Source organism: Equus asinus, chromosome 2 (assembly GCF_041296235.1).
Source record: "Equus asinus isolate D_3611 breed Donkey chromosome 2, EquAss-T2T_v2, whole genome shotgun sequence".
In the NCBI taxonomy this organism is placed as follows: domain Eukaryota; kingdom Metazoa; phylum Chordata; class Mammalia; order Perissodactyla; family Equidae; genus Equus; species Equus asinus.
This window is the reverse complement of record NC_091791.1, coordinates 151,103,138-151,124,268: the sequence shown is the minus strand read 5'-3', so window position 1 is coordinate 151,124,268 and position 21,131 is coordinate 151,103,138. Positions and strand designations below refer to the sequence as shown.

General features: G+C 41.0%; 1 protein-coding gene across 2 annotated transcripts; it reads left to right on the top strand.

Annotated features, from left to right (window-relative positions):
- The first annotated feature begins 701 nt into the window (after positions 1-701).
- Positions 702-19,972, top strand: AFG2B (AFG2 AAA ATPase homolog B). Of its 2 annotated transcripts, none has more exons than XR_011501642.1 (8): positions 702-4,975; positions 5,939-6,124; positions 10,915-11,073; positions 13,812-14,021; positions 14,553-14,745; positions 16,383-16,517; positions 17,668-17,793; positions 19,623-19,972. XR_011501642.1 is itself a non-coding variant. In XM_014847031.3 (8 exons), exons 1-8 carry the CDS (start codon positions 3,881-3,883, stop codon positions 19,788-19,790), a joined length of 2,304 nt encoding a protein of 767 aa, XP_014702517.3. In that variant the 5' UTR covers positions 702-3,880; the 3' UTR covers positions 19,791-19,972. The 2 variants fall into 2 exon arrangements, 1 of the variants encoding a protein (XP_014702517.3); XM_014847031.3 differs by having other exon boundaries at positions 14,553-14,777.
- The last annotated feature ends 1,159 nt before the right edge of the window (positions 19,973-21,131 follow it).

The following is a 21,131-nucleotide window of genomic DNA, read 5'->3' as shown; positions in this document are numbered from 1 at the left end:
CCACAGCATGGCTTAATGAGCCATGACCAGGATCCAAACCTTCGAATCCTGAGCCACCAAGCGGAGTGCACAAACTTAACCACTATGTCACTGGGCCAGCCCCGACACATATTTTTAAAATTAGTTTCCATCCTTAAACAACTTGCTATTTATTCAGAGTAACAAAATATCCACTATATGTAAGACCATTAGAAAAAAATAGAATGTAAGTGCCAAAGGTATGGTAAAGACAAAACTTGCCTTCTTTTCATTTCTTAAACGCAGCCAGCATTTTCTAACATCAGGGCACTGGCTAAGGCCTTTCCCTCTGACTAGTATCCGCGGCCCCCCCCACCCCCACCCCGGCCCTGCCCTCGCCCTCCATCTCCCATTCTTCTGCCTGGCTCCTTCTCATCCTTCAGGTTTCAGCTTAAATGTCACTTCCTCAGAGAGGCCTTCCCTGCTTTCCGTGTAAAGTAGTCTTTTTCTGTTTATTTTCCTTCATAGCAATTTTCATCATCTTTAATTTTATTCACTATTGAGTCCTTAAACGTCTGACTTCTCTGCCAGACTACAAACTTCAAGAGGGTAAGGATTCCATTTTTTTTTTTTTGCCACCATATACTCAGCCTCTGGTACTACCTGTAAGTAGCACACAGTAGATGTTCGATAAATATTTGATTAATAAATACATGAATATTTTTATTACTTTTATTAGTCAAATGGTTTGAACAAACATCACTGGGAATAATTATTTTAAAGACTTAACTTCTAAAAAAATGATGACATAAGTGGTTTCCCGAGAATATGCAAGGACAGACTGTCAGAATGGTGTTCTGTGAACTCTTGTCTGCAGGTCATTTGTAGTCTAGCAAAGATTTCTTTTCTTTTTTTATTTTTTGAGGAAGATTAGCCCTGAGCTAACATCTACCACCAATCCTCCTCTTTTTTTCTGAGGAAGACTGGCCCTGAGCTAACATCCATGCCCATCTTCCTCTACTTTATATGTGGGACGCCTACCACAGCATGGCTTGCCAAGTGGTGCCATGTCCGCACCCGGGATCCAAACTGGCAAACCCCAGGCCTCCGAAGTGGAGCATGCGAACTTAACTGCTGCGCCACCAGGCCAGCCCCCAGCAAAGATTTCTGATGACTCTAATCACCTCCCCCTTCCTCTGACTCTCTATCTTGTAAAAAATAAGTCTAGCTTTGACATATGACAACAACTAAGGGTTGAAAAATTTAAAGAACAATTTTAAGGATGTCCTATTTTAGAGAGTTTTCATTATATACTTTAAAATAAGAAAATCTGTTTGGTATATTAGCTATCTGTGGAACTAGGTCACTTGATATCTCTGCATGAACATGTTGAGATGAAAGCATCTGCAAATCATGCCTTTTCAAGTGTGCTTAAACGAATCTCTATACTTATCTATTACAACTCATAATCATTGCTACCTTTCAAATATATTAGGGTTGAACATAACACGAAAATGGAAACATAAGAAAAATTAGCATTCTGGGGTATATAGATGACTCACGCTACCGGCTTAACCATTTTCTTTAGATTTTTCACAATTACAGTATGTTTCACACCCTGAAATACACTTAATATCTACTATTATTGACTGCGAAGCCACACAAATAACGTACAATCATTATTCTAAAAAAGAAACAGGTTCCAACTATTTCTTTCGAACTTTAGACTTACTGCTAATGAAGAACGTTTACAGTTAATTTACTAAAGACAGATTGTAACCTTGAATGTAGCAACTGAAATCAAGAGAAAGTATTTGTTAAATGCATCTCTTCAGGAAAATCGCACAGAAGATTTTGTTTAGCAAGACTATTTGAAACAATTCAAAGCTAGACTTATTTCTAGGCTATAGCAAGGTAAGTTCAGTTTGTTTGGATTTTGATCCACCACTAAATTTTGGATTTGTGGAGAGTCTCATTTTCATATTTAATACAGCAATTAAATTATAACTTGGAAAGTGAGTTCTACATAGTCTGAGGCATGTAGAAGTTATGTAAAAATAAGTAACTATATAGACAACAGACAATTCATACACCTGGGTGTGAATCTTGGCAAAACCTAGTAGAAGCCACAGTTGAGAACACTTCAAATTCCACAATCCTGCAGCCTTTGGGCTTATTTGGTTCTGGACTCCCTCTAGTGGTTCAAACTTTTGGTGCTTTAATTGGCACTACCGTTCACAGAATCAGCAAATATGGGGTCTTATTAAAAATAAATAAGCAAAAGAACCACACAATTCCTATTAGAATAGTTTTCCACAAGGAGAAGACTATGTCATCAAATGGTATGATAAATGTGGATATTAAGATAGTGGAAATAGTAGTAATAATTTTTGGTTTTTTATATTTGTTTTTTTATTATTATAGTAATAATAATTGGTTTCTTATTTCAGAAAATACACAGCTGTTCTTGAAAAGCCTGAGTTTGCAGGTCTTTGTTCTTCAAAGAGAACAAAGCCAATAAGACTAAGAGAAGGAAGAAAATAGGATCTAATGGGTGACATCCATTTCGGGACCTCCTCTTAGTATGCTATTTTCTGATTCCTTTTAAGTTATTCTCTCTAGCACTGGAGCTGGAAACATACAGCAGAAACCAGACAAGTGACTGTGGAATCCAGAAGTCAGCCAGTGTCTGCCCTGAGGTTTGGGTAGAGTGAGGCCAGGAAGTGGCATTGGTCTTAAGCTCCCAGGTCTCACAGTACCTTCCATTGAGAAGACATTGTTATAGAGACCGCAATTGACAACCTGCGCAGGTAGGGGGGAAAAAACCCGGTCCCCAGTGATTTAAGACTCTATCTGCAATCTTAATTTTCTAATCTCATAAATTTGGATTGCAGAGAAGGTGGGAAAACAGAGGTAGCAAGGTGTAAGATAAAAACAAAGCATATTTTCTTGACTTTGAATATCTGTAGCTCCTTTTGACGAGCAGAATTTAAAAGGATGGGAAATGTATTCCAGCTGATACAGAGGAAATTCCCTGTGGGGAGGGGAAAGAAAAGGTGGAAAGACAATGGCAGGCAGTAGTCTTAATAATGTAGACAAGCATAGTCTCTAATACAGGACTTAATACTGCTGTGCCTCAAAAAGACAATAAGCATTCATCACAGGAACAGAAAACGTTATAATTAAGCTGTTGTCAAAGAACACTCAAAGGAGTAAATCGGGAGTCTGAACAGAACAGATTGTGCCACAAACGCGTCAGATGGCCTGCTCTTCCTTCTTTCCCGTCTCGGAGGGACTTAAAACGCTACACTGTACTTCTTTCTTCTTCTGCTGGTGCTTTTCTATACGAAGGGCACGCCTGGACCTTCCAAGCCGGTTGGAACCCAGGTTATCAAAGGCGCCAAGGCTGTCTCAGCTACTCCAAGTCGCCTAAGTAATTAGCATCAGAGCACCCCACAATGCGGCAGCCATGGGGACTGTCGAGGTTTCTTCATAAAATAGCAGAGTCTCTAGGCTGATACTCCCATAGCGCAGGTGATGCTGCTCGAGTCCCAGCGCCAGGGTAAGAGTGTGCTATGCCGGTGACTCCCAAACCACCAAGGGACACGCTTAATGACCCAGTGAAGGTAGCTTCCGCTGCCTCCCAGACACCCGCCACGAAGACCTCGTCAGTTAAGCTCTGGAAGGGGCGACTGGACTTCATGAAACCGGACACCACAACAAACTAAACCCGAGCGGCGGCCGGAGCGTCGTCTAACTTCCCGATTGGCCCTCTCGGCCTCCACTCAGAGGCTAGCAGCTGGGCGTCTTCCCTGGCGCATGCGCGTCCCCTTCTTCCGGCCGAGGAGCGTGGTGTCCTCGGTTTTCCTGCCCGGGTGGAATTCCCACCCAGCTTTGCTCGGCCTCGTTTTCTCCCTGTGCGATGGCTCCGGACTCAGGTCCCTTTCCCGAGGGGCCGCTCTTAAAACTGCTACCCTTAGACGCTAGGGACCGGGGCACGCAGCGCTGTCGCCTGGGCCCGGCCGCCCTCCGCGCCTTGGGCGCGCGCTTGGGCTCGGCGGTGAGGATCTCGCTGCCTGACGGCGGCTCCTGCCTCTGTACCGCCTGGCCGCGGCGGGACGGAGCGGACGGCTTTGTGCAGCTGGATGCGCAGTGCGCGAGCCCCGGGGCGGCAGTGGGGACGCCGGGGGCGCGGGGGAGCCTCCGCCTGAGCTGCCTCCTCCTGGTGCCCTGCCCGCCCCTTCAGCGCCTCACCGTGTGGCCGGTGTTGCGCGAGCGGCCGGGGGCGCTGGGTGCCCCGAATGCAGTCGCGGTGTTGGAGGCGGCGCAGGAGCTGCTGAGGAACCGACCGGTCTCCCGGGGCCACGTGGTGACCGCTCCGCCGGGCGCCCCCGGTCCGGTGGCCGCCCTGCACATCGTGAGAGGGGTGCCCAGCCCGGATCCGGCCGGCCTGGTCACCCCTCGCACCCGCCTCGGTCTCGCCGGGGAGCCTCCGTCGGAAGCGGAGCCGCAGGCCGAGGTGCCCTTGGGGGGCCTGTCGGAGGCGGCCGACTCGCTGCGGGAGCTCCTCCTCCTGCCGCTCCGCTACCCTCGCGCCCTGAGCGCACTGGGGCTGGCAGTGCCGCGCGGGGTGCTCCTGGCGGGCCCCCCCGGCGTGGGCAAGACGCAGCTGGTGCGGGCGGTGGTCCGGGAGGCGGGCGCCGAGCTGCTGGCCGTGAGCGCCCCCGCGCTGCAGGGCGCCCGGCCCGGGGAGACCGAGGAGAACGTGCGGCGGCTCTTCCAGCGCGCCCGCGAGCTGGCCAGCCGCAGGCCCACCATTCTCTTCCTGGACGAGGTGGACGCACTGTGCCCCCGGCGGGGCGGCCCGCACCGAGCCCCGGAGAGCCGCGTGGTGGCCCAGGTGTTGACGCTGCTAGACGGCATCGGCGGAGACCGCGAGGTGGTGGTTGTGGGATCCACCAACCGGCCGGATGCGCTAGATCCAGCGCTGCGGAGGCCTGGGAGGTTTGACCGAGAGGTAAATAGGCCGGGTCGGTTACCCCGGTGCCTCGGGATACTCTACCTGTTCTGGCCTTGCCTGAAAGTCGGGGAGGCCGGAGTGGGGCTCTTTGTAATGCAGAGAACACATTCTCTCTCCATATATGATCTTTGGTCTGGAACCTGTTTTTCCCCCCGAGTCAAATTATTCTGAGAACCAAGGTGGCCAATAGGGATTAGTTTTATTCAGTTCCTAAAGATGTAATGTTAATTTTTAAGGGACTAGGTCCGCTACAGGCTTATTAAACTGTTACGGATTTGGAATGAGAGTCTAGAAGGATAGCCTCAAGAAATAACTATGTTGACATAAAAAGGGAGAAGGCAGGGAAGAACCAAATCAGAGCAGACGTGAACTCTTCTGGATTTATTCATTCCTTGTCAGGATACCAGCGTCCTGTCCCACAGTTGCTCCCTGAGTTGCCAGAAAGGTTGAGTATTCAAAGCTGTCCTATTTTATAAGCTTCAGTCCTAAATTGATTCTTGATTTCTATTAAATTGTGTGAATAGTGGTTAATTTAAGTGATGTTTGAACTTTGTGGTAGGATCTAAAGAGAGATGATAGTTGCACACATTGAGCTTAATCTCTTTAGAACTTGAATGGATTTCTTCCTTGCACCGTCTTAATACCTGTTTCCTGAATAAGCTCCATAAGGGCAGGGACCTAGATTATCTGGTTTGCTGTCGGATCCATGGCTCCCTTGGTAGGTTCTCAAAAATAACAAATAAAAACCTATTAAAAACATATAATTTTCACTGCACAACTTTCTAGCCAGTGATGCTCCTCTGGAAAATTAGGATTTTCATATATTCAGAATCTAAGCCATGCTTAAGAGTGCTTAGTAATAGTTCTGAGTTTGTTCACTAAATTATTATACATGTTTGTGAGGGTAAAAAATATTTTAAACCATAAACTTTAATATTTCTTTTTTTGCTTTCTGTATAGGTTATCATTGGGACTCCCACGCTTAAACAAAGAAAGGAGATTCTACAAGTGATTACCTCGAAGATGCCCGTCTCCAGTCAAGTCAATCTGAGCCTCCTCGCAGAAATGACAGTGGGCTATGTTGGCGCAGACCTGACTGCACTCTGTAGGGAGGCTGCCATGCATGCTCTGCTTCATAATGAGAAGGTAGAAATAGTGATTTATCACCATCTACATTAATCTTTTTATTAATGTAAGAGATTAATATGGGGATAAAAAAAGTAGTAAGTACATTTTCTTGGAACTTTTGATATCTTCCACAGCTGTTTCTTACAATACAGTCAGCCCTCTGTATCTGCTGATGGTTCTGATATCAGGGCCGACTAAGGGACTTGAGTATCAGATTTTGATCCTGTAATCGATCCCCCGTGGATACCAAGGGGCTACTGTATATTTTTACATCTCAACTCCATATAGATAGCAAATGACTGAAAGTGAAGATGGATGGCTGAGTCCTCCAGGTCTACCCAGGCCATTTTCCCCCACTCCCCTAGTAACTCCCCAGTGCTGAAGCCCAGAGCAGTCAGGAAAAAGTGTGGCCCCAGAAGAATCAAACATTTCTTTTTCATTTCGAATTTTGTTTGTTTTTGAAGAACTTTTAGACTTAGAGAAAAGTTGCAAAAGTAATATAAAGAATTTCTATGTATCCTTCACCCAGATTCTTCGAATGTAACATTTTACCACATTTGCTTTATCATTCTCTCTTCATGTGTGTGTCTTTATATATGTGTGTGTGTTTTCTGAAACATTTGAGAATGTACTGCAGCCGTGATGCCCCTTTAGCCTTGAAAACTTGAGTGTATATTTCCTAAAAACAAGGACTGTAACCACAGTGCAGTTATCAAGATGAGGAAATTAACACTGACATGGTACTTCTACCTAATCTATATAGATCTTATCCAAATCTCACCATTTGCCTCACTAATTTCCTTTATAGCAATAATTTAAAAAGAAAAAAAAATTATTTTCTAATGCAGGATTATATATTGCATTTAGTTGTCATGATTTCTTAATCTTCTTTAATCCAGAACCTTTCTTCAGTCTTTCTGTTATGACTTTAAATTTCTAAGGGTACAGGTCAGTTATTCTGTAGAATATTCCTCATTTTGGGTTTGACTGATGATTCCTCATGATTTGATTCAGGTTTTGTGTTTTTGGCAGGAATATCACATAAATGATACTGTGTTCTTCTCATTGCATCTCTTAGGTAGCAAATGATGTCTCTTCATCCTCTTACTAGTGAAGTTAACTTTGATTTCTTAGATAAGGTGGTATCTCTGAGTTTTCTCCATTGTCAAGATACTGTTTTTCTCTTTGTAGTTAATAAATATCTTGTAGGGAAAATAACCTTTTCCGACTCAGGAGAAGATTGAGTGCCTGGAATTTTATTAAAATTTGTCTTTAACAGTCTAATCTTTAATTCATGTCTACCTTTCTTAAAAATGTTTAGGATATTTGCTTAAGTATTATAGTTTTCAACACTATGGATTGGAAAATTTGTTCACTTTTTATGTTATAAGTAATCTTGAATCCCTGAACTCCTTCAGAAAAAAATCAATGTCAGCATGCTGAGGATTCTGGGACAAAGTTTTTAATCTCTATTGTAACATTAAAATTGTCCTTTGCTCTTGTAAAATTTTTTTCTTCTCTGAGGAAGATTACAGATGAGCTAACATCTGTTGCCCTGAGCTAACATCTGTGTTAGTCTTCTTCCACTTTGTATGTGGGTTGCTGCCACAGCATGGCTTACAAGTGGTGTAGATCTACACCTGGGATCTGAACCTGTGAATCTGGGCTACTGAAGTGGAGCACGCCAAACTTAACCACTATGCCATGGTGCTGGCCCCAGATCGTATAATTTTTAAGACTCAATTTTGAGTTTATTTAAACTATAGAAGGCTGATGTATCATCCTAAATTTTGAAAATGTTTTTACCTGCATAATTTCTGTTCTTCTTCATTTCCTTTTCTTTATTTTTGCTCTTACAATGAAGGTGGGGAAGGAATTGTGTGAACTTGTAATTCCTCATCTTCTGGGTTTAGAACCAAAACTGCTTCAAAGTCCCGTATATAAAGGTGTAAGAATATATGCCTTTTGAGGGGAGGATGAGCATACAGGGGATGGGAAAAGAGATTTACACTTAGGATTCCCTCTGCTTTGAAGTTCCAGGTTTGACCTTAAGCACCTTGGCTTAGGTGGACCAGCCAGCTGCCGTCTCCTAGGGTGGAGCCCACTGCTGCTCCAGGAGGGGCCTGCCCAGGCGTAGTCACCACAGGTGATGGCTGAGTTCATAAACAACCAGGGGCAGTGGAAGGAAGAAAGGCAAAAAGGAAGAAGGGACAGAGGCATCTGGGAAGGTACTGGTTCCGTCCTTTTCTTCTTTACCCTGCCAGGCAGCTGAGGGGGCAGCTGCTGCCTCTGTCTGTGCCATGGCAGACAAGGGACATAGTAAAATTCATTCAGCTTTTTGTGACGTATTCCCATTAAGGGATTAGAAATATAGTTTGGCACATACACATATACACACAGAAAGGAAAGAATTTTATCTGTCTGAAAGGATTATGAGAATCAAGTGAAATAATGTACATCCAAGTGATCTTGAAGTATAAATGAGGTCTTCAAATGTTAGTTAGTTACTAAAAATTAATTAATTAGTATTCAGGTACCTAACATCTACTACTGCTAGCTAGTAAGGAAAAAAGCTATTTAAAAAATTATTTAATAGTGTTCTTTGTGAGAAATTATACAAGATAAAAAATTATAAAGAAAGTAAAGGGTCCGGCCGTGTGGCTGAGTGCTTAAGTTTGTGCACTCCACTTTGGCAGCCCTGGGTTCACTGGTTCAGATCCTGGGAGTAGACCTACACACTGCTCTTCAAGCCATGCTGTAGTGGCATCCCACATAGAAGAACTAGAATGACCCACACCTAGGATATACAACTATGTACTGGGGCTTTAGGGAGGAAAAAAATACAAGAGAAAGATTGGCAACAGGTGTTAGCTCAGGGCCACTCTTTGTCACCAAAAAGCATAAAAAAAAAAAAAAGAGTAAAATTTGCCTGAAATCTCACCTCCCAGAGATTATTATGATTAACATTCTTTTGTTACACTGTTCAGAATAGCTCTATACCTATGTATTCACTCGTATAATCTTACATATATGGGATAAAATAGTTTGTTATTGAAAATGGGAATTTTGGGACAACTGAATGTTCAGAATTTGATATCAGAAGGCAAATACTTAAATATAATACAGATACTACAAATAGAAATATAGGGAGTCTTTAACTGTAACAGAAGATATGCTTCACTAGAATGATAAAGGAAATTGCAAGAAGAGTTCTCCAAAATATAATTTTAGGGTGAAGACAACCTTTCTAAGCATAACATAAAACCTAATAGCCAAAAGGGAAATAATTTACTAATTTGACCGTTTTGGAATGACAAAAAAATATGATAAGCAAAGATAAGACATGAGAAAGACTGGGAAAAATACTTTTAGCTATGACAAAAAGACCAGTTTCTTTGATATACTTTGATATAGAAAGAGCTCTCACAAATCAGTTAGACCAACAATCCAAGAAAATGGGTGGTAAGATATGAACAGGTGGTTCACAGTAAAAGGATTATGAATGGCCAGTAAACATGAAGAATCTTCAACTTTACTTTCTTTAAAAATTGGTCTCTTTCAGTTCTTTTTCTTGTTTAAATTCTTTGTCTTGAAATAATTAAAACTTCAGGGAGGAGTTGCGAGATAGAGAACTCCCTCTAAATCCTTTATCCAAATTCACCAATTTTTAACATTTTGCCAAATTAGCTTTATCAGTCTGTCTGTCTTTCTCTCTCTCTTTATATGTATACATATTACTTATTTTTTCTGAATTGAGAATGTATTGCATACATCATAACCTGTTGTCCCTTAATGGTTTAGCATCTGTTTCCTAAGAACACACTATGTTCCCATACTGACCATAGTATGGTTGTGTATAATCATTATATTCAAGAAATTTAACATTGATACAAAATGTTGACAGATCTACAGTCCATGTTCTGATTTTTGGAATTGTCTCAATCTTTTTAACATTTTTTTCCTCCAGTACAAGAGCTAGTCCAGGATAATGTATTGCACTTAGTTTTTAGTTTCTTTAATCTTGAATGCTTTCATAGCTTTTTTGTGTGTGAGACATTTGATGTTGACATTTTTTAATAGACTGTCTCTCAGTTTGGGTTTGTCTAATGTTTCTTCATAGCCAGATTCAGGTTATGCATGCCTGTTGGGAATACTACATGAGTGACAGTGTGTCCCTCTTAGGGTTTCACAGGTGGAGGCACAAGATGTCCTCCTGCCCCTCATTGGTGATGCCCCTAATCGGTGACTGATGTGATCAACCAGTCAAGGATTTGTCCAGTTTACCCACTGGATAGCTGCTGTTTTTCTCTTTGCAACTAATAAGAAATCTGTGAGGAGACCCTTTGAGATCATGCAAATATCCTTTTGTTTTTAATAACAAAAGACTGGAAACAACCTAATGTTTAACGGAAGGATGTGGTTAAATTATGTACACTCATACAATAGTGTCTTATGCATTTATCAAAAAGAGTGACATAGAACTGTATTAGTTGACATGAAAAGATTTGTAAGATAAGTGAAAAGTACAAATTAATATGTAGAGTATGGTCCCATCTGTGTATCTTTTTGAAAGTATATACATATGCTTATTGTCATAAAACGTATGGGAAGAATACACAGGAGACTGCTGACATTCTCTGGGGTTGAATATTAGCGGGAGTTGGGTGGGAGAAGCATTTAATTTTGTGTACTATGTATATAATTTCTTTCTAATGATAACAAAATTTACAAATTCAAAAGAAGATTAAAAAAAATTAGGCCCACCTAATTTTTGGGTTGATTTTTCTTTTTTGGGTGTATTTCTTCAGAACCAGGACAATCCGATGATTGATGGAAGAGACTTTTTTGAAGCTTTTAAAAAGATTCAACCCTCATCATTTCGCAGTGTCGTTGGACTGATGGACATAAAGCCTGTTGGCTGGGAGCAGATTGGTGGCCTTGAAGATGTAAAACTGAAGTTAAAACAGGTAAAATAGAGAGTGCTTAAGCCAGTAGAATATTAGACTTTAAGGATAGTGCACATATGAAGAAAACAACCTACGCTGACACTGTTCTTGCTGCCGTCACCAATGTGATCCTGATATCTAAATCCAGTGGTCACTGTTCAGTCCTTGTTTAACTGGACTTCTGTAGGCACCAAATACCATTTTTTGTTTTTTCAACCTCACCCTCTTTTTGTTTGTTTTTTTGCTTTAAAGAACTTATAATCTAGAACAAGGGTTAGCAAACTTTCTCTGTAGCGGGCCAGATAGTAAATATTTTAGGCTTTGTGGGTCATGCGGTCTCTGTTGCAGCCACTCAACCCTGCCATCATAGCGCAAAAGCAGTGTAGACAATACATAATGAGTATTGTGTTCTGATGGAACTGTGTTTATGGACACTGAAATCATTTAATTTTCACAGTTTTCACATATCACAAAGTAGTAGTCTTTCTTTTTTGAGCATTTAAAAGTGTAAAAACGATTCTTAGTTCATGGGCCTGAGTTTGCCCTGGGACTGGTAAAAGCACAAAATTAGAATAAACAGTCTCTGTGGCCTGGATGGCTACTTGATCCTGGTTCTCATGGCGGGTGTTGAGAGACACTACCCCCCAGATCCTCTTAGCTGCACTGCAGTTTCAGAAATTGATTTTGCCAACTTACCTTTGGGTGATCTAATAACACACACAAAAGACTGTGATTTATAAGTGTTGATTATAATTTATTTGTCTTAATTAGGAGCTATATCTGCATTGAACCCTGAAATCCTTGTGTCCATGGATAAGCACATTTATAATGTGCCCTAACTTTTTACATGCATTGTCTCATTTAATCTCACGAAATACATGAGAGAGATTAGCCACACCTTCCCATTGGAAACACTCTTTAGCTGTGAGATGTTAAGCTTTCCTGCCTTTCTGAACACTCCTTTCCTGTGCCTTCACTGTTGGTGCTCCAAGCTCCTGGGAGTCCTCTTTTGCATTCTCTGAGTAAGTCCATGATCCCCTCAATGTCCAAAGCTTCAACTGTCCCCTAAAAACTGTTAACTTAAAAATCTTTATATCCAGTGCAGATAGTTCTTTTGATCTTCAGAACTACTTAGCTGCCTGTCTACTGGATAACTCCCAGGGATCTCAAACTCAGCATGTCCAGAGTTCAGCTAACCAACTCCACGTCTATACCTGGACTCCCTCCTTCAGTGAATACAGCCAGCCACCCCATTCCCTAAGTCGGAAACCTGTCTTCTCAACGCATGGATCATGTCATACATGCATGCACCTTCCCTCTGGATTTAGAACTTAGTCCTTGTGTAAAACATAATTACATTTTATGTTTCAAATCCATCCCTTCGACACCATCTCTACTGCCTGTGACACATCCAGCCATATTACTTCTGTAGTCTGAATCATTGGAAAAGACTTCTAACTAATCTCCCTTCCTCTAGTTTGACTTCCTTCCAGTCCATTCTACATACTGCTTCCTCCATATTGACTCAAACTTTGAAGGCCCATTGTGACCTGACTCCTTCCTCCACTTCATTCCTTGCCCCATTGTTTTCTGTTTCTGTTTCCTGTTAGGGGATGAATTAGACGGTTTCATATCTCTCTGTTTGTATTGTTCCTTCTCCGTGGAATGCCCTTCTCTGGCCTGGTTGTTAGTTTGCAAGCCTTCTCTCCAACTAAAATATGAGTTCCTTAGGGACAGGGGTCTTGTCTTATCCCCCTTTTGTAGAGAGGCAGTGTATCAGTAGTCAGGACACTGCCTGGGGTCAGTCTTTGTTCTGCCACCTCCCCAACAACATGACCCAGTGGAAGTTACTTAACTTTTCCAAGCCCGAATTTCTGCATCTGTTAAATTATGACAGTAACAAAACCATCTATCACAGAGGTAGTGAGGATTTATTTACCATTCAGTTATCATTTATTGAGCGCATATTTTGTGACGCTGTCATTCTAGGTGCTGGGGATTTAGGGGTGATCTTTGCTTACATTCTAGCAGGAGCAGAATGACAGACCCAACATGGGAACGTAATAGTTTCAGATAGCGAATGAATAAGTGCTCCAAAAGCAACAGATGGGGAGTCAGTGCTGATGGCCTAGTGGTTAAAGTTCAGTGCTCCGGGTTTGGTTCCTGGTTGTGAAACCACACCCCTCGTCTGTCAGTGGCCATGCTTTGGTGGCGGCTCACATAGAAGAACTGGAAGGACTTACAATTAGAATATACATCTATGTACTGGGGCTTTGGGGAGGGGGAAGAAAAATAAAAGATGGCTAGTAGCTTAGACTGACTAGGAGGAGGGTCTGCTTTAACTACACTGGTTAAGGAAGACCTCCCAAAGGAAATGACATTTGAGACCTGAATGATGAGGGATAGTCACACAAAGATCTTGAGGGAGTGCTCAGGCAGAGAGAGAAGAGCAGGTAAAGGCCCTGAGGGGAATGAACTGGGGTATTGGGGTGACGGTCAGGTTACATGAGGCCTGTAAGCAGTGGTGGGAAAGGAGTCTGGGTTTGGACTGTATTCTAATTCTGATGGGAGGTCACTGAAGCAGGAAGTGATGTGACCTGACTTAGGTTATAAGATCGCTGGCTACTGTGTGGAGGATATACTGCATTTCCAGCTCATAACAGGTACCTGAGAACTGTTGAATGAACAAATGAATTGACTGAATTATTTAATGTTTGATTGTTGTACTAAAACAGCTGTCTCTTTTTGTGTACTCGTAGAGCATTGAATGGCCTCTGAAGTTCCCTCAGGAATTTGTTAGGATGGGCCTGACACAACTGAAGGGAGTTCTCCTGTATGGTCCCCCTGGATGTGCTAAAACCACCCTGGTGAGGGCCCTGGCCACCAGCTGCCGGTGCTCTTTTGTTTCCGTGAGTGGAGCTGATCTCTTTTCACCTTTTGTTGGAGATTCAGAAAAAGTCTTGTCTCAGGTTTGTTTGTTTTTTTTCCCTCATGTAGTTAGGTTTACTTTTGAGTTTTCATTTCATGCCTTAAGGGTAAACCTTGTTTTTAAAAATAGTAACTTTTTTTTCTATTAGAAAAGTTATACATATTTATTTATAGAAAATATAGAAAAGTGTAAATAAGAAATCCTCTATAATATCTCTACCTACTATTCATATTTTGGTGAATTTCCTTGGTCTTTCTGTTTCCTTGGGCAGGAGATATATGTACATATATATATTGTCTAAAGATATATTTATCTTTATTGTGATTTTTTTAACTTAACATTATCACTTTTAAAATTCCATAATATTAAATATTCTTTAAAAATATAATTTTTAACCCCTACGTAATACTCTGTGGTTCCTTGTTTATTCATTCCCTAATTCTTAGACATTTAGAATCTTTCTCTTCTGTTTACATTTTTAAAATTATAAATAGTAATGCAGAAAACATAACAGTCACATGAATAAGGCATAATGTGTGGCTTTTTAATATTTTTATTTTCCTAACAAAAGGTATTTCGACAAGCAAGAGCAAATACTCCAGCAATTGTGTTTTTGGATGAAATTGATTCAATCTTGGGCTCTCGATCAATCAGCAAAACAGGCTGTAATGTTCAAGAACGTGTTCTTTCTGTTCTCCTGAACGAATTAGATGGTATTGGGCTGAAGACTATAGAGAGAAGAGGAGGTCCATCAGATCAACAGGGTAAATACAAGGAGCTGAAAAAAAATGAAGAGGTATTTATTAGCCAGAATGCACCCCAAATCCAGGCCAACATTAAATAGAATGCATCTGCCGTAGGTTTTCCTCTGCTGGATTCATCTCATAGAAAGAATTATATAATTTCAATTCGACTCTGTTAGAATTTTTACAGAGCTGGTAAAAGTTGTAATTTAGTTGGGAAAGGTGAGGTTAATTTTATAATAAATTATATTAGACATATATGAATGTGAATTTTATTTTTCCTAAGTTTTAGAAATGTAACTTTACATATTGCTAATGGGGAAGGGAGTTTCTTCTTATTTCTATATCCTGAAAAACCGGTGTTCATCCCTTTCTAAAACTTTTTATGTGGAACAAAACAGACAGTTATTTCCAGTAATCTTAGTGATTGACAACTTCCAGTTTTCTTGAGGACTGGGTTTCCTCGGTTTTAGTGAAGTTAAAATGACCTTTGGAAGTCCCCTTCCTTCTGAGTCTTCTCCAGATAGAGTTTGGTATCCTTAAATAATCCCTGACAGTAATTTTTCTTTTATTCTTTTCTTGTTCTTACTTGTTTCCCGTTTTTAAAATTGTTCCATGGAAGGAGAGTCTTAGAGCTCCTTAAGAACACATGCCACTAGAATTCGAAGAGACCCAGGAGGTTTTTCTAATCCAATCTCAGAATACAGGAATTCCTTCCACAGCATCTGAGAGGTGTTGCCCAGCCTCTGCTGGAATTCTTGCAGACACAGGGAACTCTCTGCTTTGAGAGATCGTGCTGCTGAAGGACTGCTTTGATTACTCAGTTCCACAAACAATTTTGAATGCTGAGCGTGTGTTTTGAATGCTGGCTGCTTTTAGATATTTCTTTTCTTCATCAAGGATTTACAAACCTGCAGCTTATGTTAATTGTCATATTTCTGTCTCTGGAAAGAAAAATAAAAGTAAAGTAAAGCTCCCTCTTAAGGACAGGAGAGCCAGGACTTTACAGCCATACATCTCCACGTGTCAGTCATATGCTTCTGTCTTTGCAAGTTGTCCATTTAAGTTGTAGTCATTTACTGGGACTCAGGTGCATTCAGATCACCAGGTCGATGTTCTCCTCTGGGATGTAAGGCTTTTCATCGGTTCTCATATGGAGAGGTGTCCCTCAGGATTCGTCACTCCATTCACCATGTGCACAAAGTAGCTCTTTGATTAATATCTGTATCTGGGGTACCTTGATATTGAGAAGGTGGTTTGGATAGGAGGTGTAAGCATTCTGGCCCCAAGAAAAAGATATCCCTATTTAAAAGCAAATGGACCTGGGGCTGGCCTGGTGGTGCAGTGGTTAAGTGTGCACGTTCCACTTCGGTGGCCCGGGTCGCCGATTTGGATCCTGGGTTTGGACATGGCACTGCTTGGCAAGCCATGCTGTGGTAGGCATCCCACGTATAAAGTAGAGGAAGATGGGCACGGATGTTAGCTCAGGGCCAGTGTTCCTCAGCAAAAAGAGGAGGATTGATGGCAGGTGTTCGCTCAAGGCTAATCTTCCTCAAAAGAAAAAAAAACAAATGGACCTTCTGATTTGTAATTTAAAAAAATACCTTTAGTAATTAACAATGTATTGACATGACTTTGTGTTGTGTGTTTTCCCTCAGTCAGAGTTTCAGGAAGTTTTTAATCGAAACGTCATGATTGTCGCAGCAACAAATAGACCTGACGTGTTAGACGATGCCTTGTTACGGCCCGGAAGATTAGACAAGATTATTTATATTCCACCTCCAGATGAAAAGGTAATCATTGTACACATATACTCTGCGCGCGCATTCTTAACAACACAGCAATGTCTGAACTCTGAGGAGCCTGGCAGCATTGAATCCCACACTCCATGTGGGTGTCCATGGTGTGTGTCTTACACCGGGTTCTGCATTCTTCCTTGCCTGGTAGCCCTTCCTAAATCATCCTTCTGATCTGCTTTTCCTGGGTACTCAGGCCCTTTTTTCAGAGAAACATATGCCTAAAAGTAAGGTAGTTATTTCAGTGTTGTGGCAGATGCAAAATACTGAGTTTTTTTAGTCTACTCTACATTACTTTGCAGCTAGAGGGGAGGAATCCTAAAGTGTTAAAAGGGTTTTGGAGATTATCTGCGTCAGCATCCTTATTTTACAGTGGAGAAATCTGATATTACAGAGATTTCAAAATGTATCCATAGCCAAAGTATCAGTAAATCCTTTGCTCTTAACATCCAGACCCTCTGGCAGGGAGTGTGAAAGACACAGAGAACGAATTTTTTCCTTTCTTGGGCTTTTATCAAGTTTCAAAAGGATGAAAAAAATTTTTTTAATGTCTATTATATTTTTAAATTGTGTCTGATAATTCATATATTTGCTTTTAAACCAGTCTGATGGCACTGTTTGTACCCAAAAGGGAGATTCATCATGTTTCTTAAAGAGATATATCTACGGTTGGCTATTTTAAAAATTGATTATAAAAATATGAAAAGTTTAGGGGTTGGCCCCGTGGCTGAGTGCTTAAGTTCGCGCGCTCCGCTGCAGGCGGCCCAGTGTTTCGTTGGTTCGAATCCTGGGCGCGGACATGGCACTGCTCATCAGACCACGTTGAGGCAGTGTCTCACATGCCACAACTAGAAGGACCCACAACGAAGAATATACAACTATGTACCGGGGGGCTTTGGGGAGAAAAAGGAAAAAATAAAATCTTTAAAAAAAAAAAAAATATGCAAAGTTTATCATGATGTCATTATTTTTACTGTTGTCATATGAGCCATTGATGAGTTACTCTTTCTTACCTCTTCAGAAATGATTCTTATATGTACTTTCCCTAATTTGGTAGGAAATTCCAACTTGAAGTGTTTTAATAGCACATTGTGTCAAACATAAATGTTATAAGGTTATAAGCATATTTTTAAAAATTTTGTTCCAGGGCAGGCTTTCTATTTTAAAAGTCTGTACAAGAAACATGCCACTGGAGCTTGATGTTTCTTTAGAAAACCTAGCAGCAGAAACCTGTTTTTTCTCTGGAGCTGATCTTGGAAACCTCTGCAGAGAAGTAAGTTAATTAGTGAAGAAACCTATGGTTGAAAACATTTCTTCATTTATTCAAATCTTCATTGACTGGGTGGTATTTACTGAAAGGCTTCCGTGTGGCAGGCACCGTGTGAGCTGAAACAGATGTGGCCCCTTCTCTCCCTTCCCTTACAGAGCTTACCCGCTGATGGTGGGGTGGGGGTGCAGACAGGCAAATCGTAGTGCTGAATTGGCAACTGAAAATATGTCGTGAGTCAGGGAAGTTTAGGGTGCTGTGGGAGCACCCAGGAAGGACACCAACCCAGACGTGGGGGTGTCAGAGAAGGCTTTCTGAGAGTGGACGTGTGTGAACTGAAATTGGAAGGATGATTAGGGTGTTAGCCAGGTTAAGGGAGGGAAGGGCAGTGTTTGGAGCAGAGGGATTGCAGGGAAGAAATGACGTGAATTATTGAAGAGGTGGATCATCGCCAGATCACATAGGTCCTCGGAAGCCACTGTAAGGCACTTAGACTTTATTTTGAGGGCAAAAGAAGCCATTGTAGGTTTTTCTCTTTTCATAAACTTTCATTAAATAAACAGAAAGTGAACACACTTGTAGAACCACCACTCAGGTCAAGAAAGGATGTTATCAACACCCCAGAAGCTTCCCTTGGGCCTTGCTACTCTCTGTCCCAAGAGGGAGCCACTCCCCTGACTGCCAGCCCTGGAGATGAGTTTTGCCTGCTGTTGCACTTCCTATAAAGGGAACCATCTGGTATACTCTTCTGTCTGCTTCTTTAACTCAAGGCTATGTTTGTGAAATTCATCCATGGTTTTGTGTGTAGCAGTAGTTTGTTCATTTGATCACTTTGCAATATTCTAGAATATGAATATACTACGTTTATATATCTTATTTTTGAACATTCTGGTTACTGCTTTTTTGCTATTAGGAATTATGCTTCTGGGAACAATTTTGTACATGTCTATTGGTATACATGTGTATGTATGTGTGTTTCATATACTATATCCCTACAAAGAGAATTGCTGGGTCATAGAGTTTGTGTTTGATCTGTTCCTTTGTGATCAGTGTTGTGCTGTTTAAAAACTTGTGCTCTGGGACCAGCCCAGTGGCAGAGTGGGTTTGCATGCTCTGCTTTGGCGGCACGGGATTCATGGGTTTGGATCCCAGGTGCAGACCTATGCACTCCTTGTCAAGCCATACTGTGGTGGCATTCCACATACAAAATGGAGGAAGATTGGTGCAGCTGTTAGCTCAGGGACAATCTTCCTCACCAAAAAAAATAAAATAAATTAATTAAAAAAATAAATGAAAACTCCTGGGGCCAGCCCAGTGGTGTAGCGGTTAAATTTGTGTGCATCGCTTCAGTGGCCCAGGGTTCACGAGTTTGGATCCCAGCGTGGACCTATGCACTGCTTATCAAGCCGTGCTGTGGCATGCATCCTACATATAAAGTAGAGGAAGATGGGCTCAGATGTTAGGTCAGGGCCAATCTTCCTCAGCAAAAAGAGGAGGATTGGCTATGGATATTAGCTCAGGGCTAATCTTCCTGAAAAATGAAAAAAAACCGTGCTCTGAGGTCAGGAGGATAGTCTCTCATCTTTAAAAAATGTATATATATGGGCTCATAATGTATATATTATTCTGTAACTTGCTTTTTCTTTTTTCCCATTTAAGGCTAGAATTTAATGTAGAAGAAAAGATGGTTTACCAAGAGGACTTTTTAGTGTCATGAATATTGGAATTCTCTGAAGTGGGACTGAGATTTTTGCATTCGTATTTTAAATTATTCCCATATATTGTAAAACAAAAATGAAGCCAATTAATTACTTCCTGTTGTGTGTCTCTTATAGGCTGCCTTGCTGGCTCTGCAAGAAAATGGACTAGAAGCAACCACAGTGAAACAAGAACACTTTCTAACATCACTTAAGACTGTAAAACCATCCTTAAGTCACAAAGATTTGACTTCATATAAAAACTTATTTCAGAAACAAGAATTTTCTAACTTAGAGGATATTTAAAAATTATTTTACATACCTACTCAAGGATTAATTGAAATGTGAGCTTGCGCTATAGTTTGCAACTTCACACTTTAGAGTTTGTGTGTGTGTTATTTCCTGTAAATAAAAAAACTTGTGCCTGATAAGCTAGGATTTATCTTATTTCCAAAAGGTATATTAAAATACCATAATTTAGGAAGAAAGGATATGTATGTGTGTTGATTTTGTACTGGGGGTGGTGGTGGTTGGTTGTTTTGATTGCGTTTTTTAACTTTATTTTGAAATAATTTTATACTTATAGAAAAGTTGCAAGAACAGTACAAAGATTTCATATATTCTTATCCCAGATTCACCAATTTTTACATTTGGCCGAATTTGCTTTCACTCTTTCTCTCTCCCCCAACACACGGGCAGTATTTTTCTGAACTATTTAAGAATAGATTTTATACACCATACCCCTATTTCCCCTTAATACTTCAGTGTACATTTCTTACAAATAAGGTTATTTTCTTATATGACCACAGTACAGTTATCAAATTCAGGAAATTTAACATTGATACAATATTTTAATCTGTTGTCCAGTGAATTTAATCCATTGTCCCAATAGTAATTTTTTTCCCATTACAGTATCCAGTCTAGGATCATACATTCTGTTTAGTTCTTTTGTCTCTTTAGCTTCTTTTAATCTGAAACATTTCCCCAGTCTTTCTTTTTTTTTTATTTATTTTTTTTTAATTTTTTTTTAAAGATTTTATTTTTTCCTTTTTCTCCCCAAAGCCCCCCGGTACATAGTTGTATATTCTTCGTTGTGGGTCCTTCTAGTTGTGGCATGTGGGACGCTGCCTCAGCGTGGTTTGATGAGCAGTGCCATGTCCGCGCCCAGGATTCGAACCAACGAAACACTGGGCCGCCTGCAGCGGAGCGCGCGAACTTAACCACTCGGCCACGGGGCCAGCCCCTCCCCAGTCTTTCTTGACCATGACATTTTTGAAGAGTACACACTTAGTATTTTATAGAACAACTGGTTCCTGATTTGTGTTTGTCTGATGTCACAACATGACAGATTCAGGTTATGTATCACCAGTGGAGTGCTACAGAAGGGGTGTCATGTCCTCAGCGCAGCTGGAGGCATGTGACATCTGCACATTATTGGTGATACTAACTTTGATCACTTGTTTACGGTACTGTCCAGTTTCTCCACTGTATAGCTACTATTTTTCCTTTTGTAATTATAAGTGTTTTTTAAGGACATAGATTATATATACATTTTTATTTTCCTTTATTACAAAAGTAATTAGAATTAAAAAGTAATTGGTAAAAGTAATTAGAATGCTGGAAAGTACAGATAAACATGAAGAAAAC